Genomic DNA, 10394 nt, shown 5'->3' on the forward strand with positions numbered 1-10394 from the left:
TGGTGATATTTGGGTAGAATACAAGTATACTGCACAGTATAAACTGTATACGGGCAGTGCAGGGTATAAAGCTGCACTAGGACCTGGAGTGAAAGCCACAGTGTTGTTTTATTTAGTATTATTATTATTATTATTTTTAATTATCAGATTATTAGACAAGAAGGAGATGTTGAGGGAACTTCTAGTTGGTAACACTTTACAATAAGTTTACATTTGTTAACATTAGTTAACATCATTAGTTAGCATGAATTTTCCAGTATTTATTAATGTAAAGGTAATTAACATGAACTAACAATGACAATTGTATTTTTATTAACTAATATTAAGATTAATAAATGTTGTAAAAAATATTGTTCATTGTTTGATCATGATACCTAATACAATAACTAATGTTAACAAATGGAACCTTATTGTAAAGTGTTACTGAGATGTTAAATTTAACATAACATTCACAACCCATTTTACTTCCATAATGTACACATTTCTGAGTGAAACGGGATATTTACGGTGAAAACAAATATAAGGTGGGATTTTATCCATCAGGAATTTAGTGGATCTAAAGAGGCCTCTATAAGCCACTTTTCGGGTGAGCCAGGGCTATCAACTTGTCAGCCGGGGCCAAAAGCCTAGAGCCGTGAGACCAAAATCGATTTGCATTCCCACTATCGGGCCAATAGCCCCGCAGTGATGCCCTAAAACCCTCCCTTAGTATGCCGCCCTGGTGCCAACATCACACACCCCACCCATTTCACAAGCAAGAGGGAAAATCAAAAATTGTGAAATGAGTATCTTGGTGCTGAAACCTCTTACCTGAGTCAGCAAAACTCCGCCGCTGACATTTACTCTGGCTCAATCCCAAGTCGGCCTTCTTTGGCCCAAGGGTAATTGGCACGGCAGGGTGCTTGGCTGTTTGACCCAAAGAGGCACGATGAAGCCCCGAAAGTGACAGTGGGAACTAGTGGCGGATTTAGGCATAGGCAGGGTGGGCATTAGACAGGGCGGCATCTTGGCGGGTCAACAACTTTGGGGGCGTGCTGAAGCGAGTTTCGCCCAGGGTGCCATACGAGCTAGAACCTCTACTGGTGGGAACGCAACTGGCTCTGGCATGCACAACCACACCCTCATTTGGCCAGATAAGGGAAATGCTGGGTGTTTCAAAGGCGGTGTTTCACAAGTTGTTGACGACCGATTACGGAGAATTTGTTTTCTTTGGAATAAAGTGCACTAATGAATTGTTCAGAACAAGACCATAAACATGTATTAAAAAAGTAAATATGGTACATTTTGAAATGTTGATTTTAAAAATTGTGTGTGATACTTACCATACCACTATTCTAATTCAAAGAGCCCATGTCACGATTACCCAGAACTCTCAAGAGACGACAGAGTGACAAACCAGATCTCTGCATACGTACACACACATACATGCTACCCTTCTCTCCACAATGTTTGTTCATCAACAACACCTTCCGTCTGCTCCATTGTTTCAAAAGCTGCTTGAGATATTTTTAACCAGACAACTTTTTCTTTGTGCGTGTGTATGTGTGTCTGCAGTATTTTGGCAGTCTGATGGTGATATTCTGTGTGGAGCTGGCCAGCGGAGTATGGACATATGACGAGGTATGTAGTGCTATGAATAAACAGGAATGCCAGCCTACTAACTGCTCTCTTAACCAGCCCTCTCATCTTTCTCTCTCTCTCTCCTCCTCATCTCTTGCGTCAACAACATGGCCCTTCCTAGGCGTGGCGGAATAAGGATTGGATTTCTAAGCTGCCTGCTTACAGTCTAATCTTAACTATTATGAGTTCAAAAGCCTGGCTCAAACACATTTCCTTTTGGGGAGTTAATAAGGGGTGCTTTAACGTGCAAGAGCATGTGTATATGTGTCAAGGGTGGAGTCATCTATGTAAATGATCTTGTTGGCTCTTGCAGCAAGATTACCATCAAGCTGTCCCTGATCTAAGCAGACTAAAAGATTTGATTGACGAGGGGGAAAGGGATTTCAGGTAGCATCTGCTTCTGTTAAACTGGGGAGAGAAGAGATAAGGCTGAGTTTCAGGAGAGATATCACACACCTGCCTTTAATCTCTCATTCAGACAGACTCCTCAAGACAGGGTCTTATCAGTAACCCAAAAGCCTTTGAAAGGGTTTGATGGTCCTGTTGTGTATTTCTGAACTAATCTGACCTTTGTGTTTGGGTGAGTGGGTGGTAAATCAGCCTGTTTACACCAATACACCTGGCTTGGTTACTTTTAACCAATTGTATCATCCACTTTCAATTTTCTCTGTTTAAAAGGATATTCCGGGTTCAATACAAATTAAGCTCAAACGACATGATGTGGAATTTGTCCCATAATGTTGATTACCACAAAAATTATTTCGGCTCGTCCCTCGTTTATTTGACAAAAAAGAAAAATTGCATTTAAAGTACTTACAATGGAAGTGAATGGGGCTAGTCTGTAAACATAAAAATACAAACAGTTTCAATTGTTGCCATAAGACATAGGTATTAAATGTTTTAAAGGGATAGTTCACTCAAAAATGAAAATTATCTCATCATTTACTCCCCCTCATGCCATCCCAGATTAAAAATGCTCTACATCCACACTGCCGTTTTCAAGCGCATGCGAAAAATCGCCTATCCATGTACGGTCTGAAGCGCAATTGTCCTCGTGTTCCATCGCCGGACAGCAATTCTCAGTAAACTTCCCATCGCCTTTGAATGCAATATGAAGGTTGTACAAAGTAACATTTATCTTCAGCAATGCTGTCAAAAGGGGCCTGGGTAGTTCAGTGAGGATTGATGCTGACTACGACACCTGGAGTCGTGAGTTCGATTCCAGGGCGTGCTGAGTGACTCCAGCCAGGTCTCCTAAGCATCCAAATTGGCCCGGTTGCTAGGGAGGGTAGTCACATGGGGTAACCTCCTCGCGGTCGCTATAATGTGTGGTTCTCGCTCTCGGTGGGGCACGTGGTAAGTTGTGCGTGGATGGCGCGGAGAATAGCACTTAAAAAGCCATGTGATAAGATGCGCGGATTGGCGGTCTCAGACGCGGAGGCAACAGAGGTTTGTTGTCCACCACCCGTATTGAGGCGAGTCACTATGCCACCACAAGGACTTAGAGTGCATTGAGAATTGGGCATTCCAAATTGGGGAGAAAAGGGTGAGAAAAAACCATAACAAAAAAAAAATCCTACCAAAGTGGATATCAGAAAAAACAACACAGCTACAGCATGGGTAGTCATCTTGATTGTTTTGGATTGAATGGATCACATGACTGCATCACATGACAACAAATATGTCATCGTCTTCAGATATCTCCGTCTGCCCTGTCTACACTACAATGCGAAGACGGCATTTTCAAATGCATCCACTCTGGAGAGTGTTTTCGCTGACAAAAACGCCTTCTTTATGGTCAAAAAACGAAAACATATTAGTGTGGATGTAGCCTGAGCTTAACCTGTATTGAACTGGGAACAATCAACTTGGAATGGCAATCACAACCCATTTTACTTCCATAATATGACATGTTTCTGAGTGAAACAGAAGATTTAATGTGATAAAAATGTAGGCCTGGAATTTATTTTAACCATTAGGAATTGATTGGATTGTGAAATATGTGTGTTCCAGTGCCTAAATAGCTATTTGGCTATCGCTTAACATTATTTTTCCCACCCACACGGCATTGGTGACATCAGTCAAAAAGGAAAGTTAGTTCAGAGGTAGAGCAGTTTATTACTTTTTGATGAAAGATAACAAAGACAAACATTTTCTATGAAATAACGTGCACTGATGAATCGTGCAAAATAAGACACTTGTATTAGGAAAGTAAACAGTCAATTTTGAATTTCATGTTGATTTTAAAACTGACTAGCATTTATGCCGTTTTGCCACCAAAACAAGAGCTGACACTCCTAGCTTCAAGGCATTGAGTACTTGGCTTATCATGTGCTCATCACAATGTAGGTGTGAAAAACAGAGATGTCTTGGACCAGACTGTGAAATTCCAGCTTGTATAAATAGCACATGGGCGCAGTTGTGAATAGGGCATTTCATAACATCACCCAATAAAATTATCATAAGAGAGCCAAAATTTGGACGTGTGGGCTTATGGATGGTCTTTTAAACTGCCCGATTGAATCACAGTGTTTTCTTTATTGATAATACGTGATTAATAAACTTTTGGGGATAGATTTTATATGATTTATGAAGTTATTTACAAAGTTGAGTGACAGGGCTATCAAAACTATTTTGTAATTTTACTTACAAAACCTTCATTTTTTTTAACCTTAATACTCTGGATTAATTTGTTTTCCATCAAAAGTTTGGCTTCTTTCTCATAACATAACATAAACATACTTCTTTCTCTTTTTTTCTTTAGCCTATGGTACAGAGGTCTGATATGATCAGTCTAAAGTCACGTATGTCTCATTTTGGCCTTCAACGCTACCAGTGGCTCACACACGCATGGAACTCCATACAAACTGAGGTAAGAGGACAAAAACATCACCAGGATAGCACTTCATGTGACTTAACTTGGCATGTTGTGACACATTTCTAGCATGACACATTTTCCTGTCCTTAAAGTGAAAATGCTGTGTGAAGTTAAAAAGTCAGAATTTAGTGCGACATGGTAGGCCTATATGCTAACATTCCCACCTTTGTTGCAGTTAAAGTGTTGTGGAGTGATCTACTTTACTGATTGGCTGGAGATGACTGAGATGGAGTGGCCACCCGACTCCTGCTGCTCCAATCAGTATCCAGGATGTGCCCGCCATGCCCACTACCATGACCTCAGTGACCTTCATCAAGAGGTGAGATTATTTTTGATTGTGACCCAAAATCCTAGATAAACCAAGATACATTAGACCATAGGCCAGATGAAAAAGATGTATATGTCATTTTTACTCATGATTTAGGATATTTGTTGGAGGTATGGGGACGTTTCAGTAATGTATTGAAAAATGTGTACATTTAACCATTTTAATAAAATTATCCTACCAGATTAGGTTGCACTGTTTCCTTGCAAGTCCAGCAGACCACACCACATATTGCTCATAAAATCCAAAACAACATCAGTTTTATGATGGCTTGTCTTGTTGAAACATATTCAAACGTTGAGGTGTGCAGTATGGTCCGATTCCGGCATGTGAAGGGCACAACAACAGAGTTTAAGTTACATTAACTTGTGATAGTGTATGCATCCAATGGATCCATATGGAATAATAAATGTACTTGCATGAGAGGTCATGGTACTTGCAGTCAACTGATATTGTTTTTTCAATGGACGATGCCGATATCAAGAGAACATGGTGGGCAATGTCTGATACAATGCCAGTATTTATATAATACAATTTAAATGTGAATTAAAGGAATATACAAATTTAAAGCAATACTCCCCCAAAAATTTTAATGAATTTACTTACCCTCATGTAGTTCCAAAACTGTTTGAATTTCTTTCCGCCAAGATGTTAGGCAGAATGTTAGTCTCCATCCCCATTCACTTTTCCATACAATGAAAGTTAAAGGTACCATATTATTGCAATGTATTGGCCAAGCATTCACATCTGTGTTTGTACACTTGTGTAAAGTATGTTTTTGGCCATACACACAGAGATGCAAATATTTCACACACACATCTGGCACCTTCTCTCAGGCTGAACCACTGTCCTCTGAGAGAGAGGTTCATTTTTATACTAAATAGAGTAAACATTCTGAATACAGTGTCTGTGTGTGTGGTAAACCCAGCTAAAACTGCCCAGCCTTATAGACCGTCCCATAGCAGAAGAGTGAAACAGTGCTTTGTTAAAGACAGGAACATTAATCACTAGAGGGACAGTTAGAAGTGAAAGACCAAGGGTGTGGAGACTGATCCTCACCCACTCTTGTGGTTTAGGATTACTGGTCTTAGCCAGCAAACCTGACCAGGCTGAAAGACCAACTAAGACCAGCAAACTAGCTTAGGCAGTTTTTTTTTTTTTTTTTTTTTAAGCAGACGCTCATTCTGAATGGTTGACGAAGAGTTATGTCTGGCATCTCAATCTGCAGTATAAATCCCTCACTAACAGGAAATAGTTTACCTGCCTTTCCCCCATTCAACATGGGAAATACCCAACACACGCGAGCGGATGAACGTGTCACATTGCTCACATATTATCTTGGCAGCTGTTGTGCTGGCAGAAATGTATGCTGGATCTGCAGAGAGTTATGAAAACATGGAAAACAAGCTCTCAAAGCTGCTGCAAGCAAATTTTTATTTTTTTGGAATACCACGCATAAAATGTCCCCGTTACATGACAGGTATCACTGAAATAGGTGTTGTGAGAAATCACACCTGTCTCTGTGACAGCCACAGACTCTGTAAACCACACAAAAACAACAATCTAAGTGCAACCCAGGCATGTTAGCCATGGCCGGGCCTAAAGGTGGTGGTGGGGCAACTTCTGATGCCCTCCAGGACCAATGCTGAAACGCGAACAATGGGGACCAACCCAAGCTAAATTATCAAGGAGGACCACCCCCGGTCCTGCATAGAAATAAATAGCTACTCAACTTAATGATCAAAATCCCTGGTGTTAGCCATTTAGAACATGTAGAATTGCCTCTCAGCCTTTGAATCATTTTGCACCTTTGAATCATTTTACACTTTTGAATCATTTTGCACATTGAGGTTTGTTGACATCAGATTTGCTGATGTCTTTGGAGAATGGTTTTAGAAAGAGGCCATGTGGTCAGTGCTGGCCTGTGCAATAGATGTCCATCTTGGTCCCTGACGTGCTAAGGGGGACCAGCAATTAAGATTCACAGAAAGAAATTCTGCAACATTTATTTTGAAATTCACTGTGGCTCTAAGTTTCTCAGAGCTCACGCAATGAATTTGACCCATGTCTAGACCTTGTCATTAAACACACAAATCACAATGATGGTGATAACCAAAAACATATTATGAATAATATGAGCTCTGAATAATCACCAAATGATACATAAATGAAAGTTACATGATTACAAAAACATCAGTGTATATAAAATTGGCAAACAGTAAAGCTTTACATTGTTCTTTTGAACACACGGGATGGAAACTCCTCTTTATTCGCAAATTGTTTTTGCGATTATAATTATAACTTTGATGGAAAAATAACTAATGACTCTGGTGTAACTCTTCATTGAATTAGTCTCCCAAATGTAGAAAATAATTTTTCATTTCTGACACGTTGCACCAATTCAACTGCCAAGTCTGGTGAAAGCTAGCATTAGCAAGATGGCTTAAACCACTTACAGCAGCTTTAATTCCACATACCAAATTCTGTTCTTACTAAAATGTTGTGTGTGTGTGTGTGTGTGTGTGTGTGTGTGTGTGTGTGTGTTTGTGTTTGTTCAACAGGGTTGTGGTCCTAAGATCTACAGTTTTATCCGGGGCACCAAGAAGTTGCAAGTTTTAAGGTTCTTGGGTGTGTCAATTGGAGTAGCCCAGATTTTAGCCATGACATTGACTGTTACACTCCTATGGGCTCTTTATTATGACCATAGACCACCCGACCCAGCATCCCCGGACACCCTAACCCATACCCATACGCACAGCCCTGCTGAAGACTCCTTGAAGCCCAGCCATTCACATTCACGAGTGCCTGAGGCTTGGGCCAACACGACCCCTAACGGACACACTCAGTTTGAGATGGAACAGCTTTCCTAGCAGTCAATCAGACCAGAGCCGTCTTCATGACAACAAATCAGTTGCCACCATGACACTTTGGAGACACTCAAAATGATTTTCTTGCTCTGCTGACACTGATTGGATCAGACAGTGTAGAGCTAGACCAAAAAAGTGGACCTTATGGAATACGAAGTAGGATGTCAAGATTGGTTGTGCATTGGGCAAAGGTGTGAACTAAAGCTAAGCGTATTGATTTTGAAAACTACCTGTATCTACCTGTGGAAGTTGGAGCTATTTTTTGTAGTCCATTCATGGAAAGATGAGGAAGATTCACTATGTTCTTCCTAAATAAAGCTGTTGGATCTCACTCTATAGACTAAAGGAGGTGTTCTGGAATAAACTTGGAAGATAAAAAAGAAAGGGGTTTTCTTTAAACCTTTCTTCTTTTAACAGAAAGGACAGTCACAGCTAACACAGACCTAGCTGTAAATCACTAACAAAGACAACAAGCTAGGTCATTTTTATTCCACTCACACAGACATATGTAGTCACACATATGCACAAGCTTAAGGCTTAATGAAAGATTTCAGATGGAATTAAAGACATTGCTGCTGAAGGCTGATATTGAAGATACTGGGATACATTGTGGATTTTCATGTCTTAATTTAAAAGCACAGTTATATATGATATGGACTGTTGCAAGTGTGTTTTAGAACCAGAGTAGTATTCATTTTTAATACAATAATAGTGCACACATACTGTTTGGTTACAAGAGAGGGCCGAACTCTTCAAGGCACTGTGTTTAGTGTTTGAGAAACCTCTGTTTTGTCTTGCATGTGAATCACAGTGCATTAAACATGAAGTGTTTCGATTTTCAGTCAAATGCTTTGACATCTCAACTTCTTTCACATAAATATCTGTTTGGCTGTAACCAAGATTTAAAGTTCTTTTTGCCATATACTGCACAGTCTGGCGCGTTTTAGTAACATATCTGACACATAAGATATTCATTTCATGCCACGCAGTAACCATAAGTCCATAACCCTGCAATTTCAAACAGATGAAGCATGTAACGGAGCCTCGTTTCTTACCAAGCGGTTTCTTCCGCTGAAGCAAGCAGATTTTCTGCCCAGCAATCTGTTTATTTGTGTGAGCATTCCAGGTGTCACGCTTAAGAGCTACTGGGTGGAAACATGGAGGGAATCTTTGGCCCTGCTCTGGACTTGATGGGCGACATCCTTGGCTGAGGGAGGGAAGCGCAGGGATTAAGGTCTGGCCTGCTTCATGAATTTAAACAGATGTAAAGCAATGGATAAAACACCACAATTGACAGTGTAGAGAGAGAACAAGAGAAAAAGAAACGGAGAGGAAATAGACACGTGACAGAGGTGACAAGCTATTTTTGAAAGAAACCCTAGCATACTGCTTACTGCATGCTGTGCATTAGACACTATATACATCCTACTTCTTTTTTTAAAAATTGTATGTTTAGTAAGTATTATGCATTGATAAAATTGAAAGATGTAGTGTGTTACATTGCTTACTACAAACACTGCATACTTCCTACTATTTAAAAAAATACTATGTCAAATAATACACATGCAGAGATAAAATGAATGTGTAGTATGCTACATTGCTTACCACACTGCTTACTGCATACTGTGCAGTATAAACTGCATACCTCTTATGTTTTTTTTAAAATATTTTTTTATATAGGCCTATATATAAAATACGCTGTTTTCAGCGCTCATAGAACGGTTCACCTTAAAGCCGCTGGGGTCGGGACAGGTGAGTTTTTTAAAGTAGGGTTCTGGTTTGTAATTTATGAAAAACTATATAGGCTGTCTGAACTTGTTTCACGCACGCGCTCTCACTCACAGTTACGCGATATGCGCAAATGGTTGCGTTAGGGGCTGTTCACACCGAACGTATTTTACCCTTCGTCTGCTATGTTTTTCCATTGATTTCCTGTGTAAACGCTCTGGATGAACGTCCATACCTGCTGCACCGCGTCTCGATGTTTTTTCAGTGTCACACGGAGGACTGGCACATTTTTAGACACTGTTAGTGTCAAGTTAATAAGAGCTTCAGGTTTAAAAAAAACACATGCCGAGACACCTGCGTTCTGTATCAGTCGTTGAACTGTGTCTAGGTTGGTGTCACAAAGGTTTAACGTTCTGAACAAGTTCAGGTGGCAAAGAGGTGACTGTTACAATGTTTCACATTATTCCAGATCTGCAACAAGCAAAGTTTCAGCGCTTGATAAACAGCAATGATTTTGTCCTACTCTAGTGTGTTGAGGGACCTCCGTGCTTTGTATGTTTATTGTTAATTGCGAATGTTGCCTACAATGCTTACATAAAATACAGCCTCAGTTTAAGAATATAAACTCCAGGTGAAAGTAAAGTAAATAAGACAGAAATATATTACTATTGTATACAACAAATCCTCAAAGTAATAATAATACTGTATCATGTTATAATGGAAACTGACAAAATTAATAAATAGCAACTGAATTCCAAACTGCTACTGGGTGAGGTTTGCACACCCTGTTTAATTGTATTTATTTATTTGTATTTACTATATATAAATTTAAACTTGACTACAATGATTGATAGAATGTATTTAAAATTATGATTTAAAATAAATGCCATTTTTTAAGCAAATCTTTTCAAAATGGGGCCACAGCTTGGTTGGTTGCTTGGGGCCTCAGAAATCATAAAACGGCCCCTGACTTTAT

General features: G+C 39.8%; 1 protein-coding gene across 3 annotated transcripts in view; it reads left to right on the forward strand.

Moving 5' to 3' along the window:
* The window catches only part of LOC127637567 (tetraspanin-12-like), a 28481-nt gene extending 19635 nt beyond the window's left edge, over positions 1 to 8846 (forward strand). For all 3 annotated transcript variants that reach the window (XM_052118683.1, XM_052118682.1, XM_052118684.1), the window contains exons 4-7: positions 1555 to 1620; positions 4385 to 4492; positions 4674 to 4817; positions 7385 to 8846. In XM_052118683.1, the coding sequence (XP_051974643.1) occupies positions 1555 to 1620; positions 4385 to 4492; positions 4674 to 4817; positions 7385 to 7693 (627 nt within the window). In that variant the 3' untranslated portion in view covers positions 7694 to 8846. The remainder of the gene's footprint in view (positions 1 to 1554; positions 1621 to 4384; positions 4493 to 4673; positions 4818 to 7384) is intronic.
* The last annotated feature ends 1548 nt before the right edge of the window (positions 8847 to 10394 follow it).

The sequence above is a fragment of the Xyrauchen texanus genome, chromosome 45 (genome assembly GCF_025860055.1).
Source record: "Xyrauchen texanus isolate HMW12.3.18 chromosome 45, RBS_HiC_50CHRs, whole genome shotgun sequence".
NCBI lineage: Eukaryota > Metazoa > Chordata > Actinopteri > Cypriniformes > Catostomidae > Xyrauchen > Xyrauchen texanus.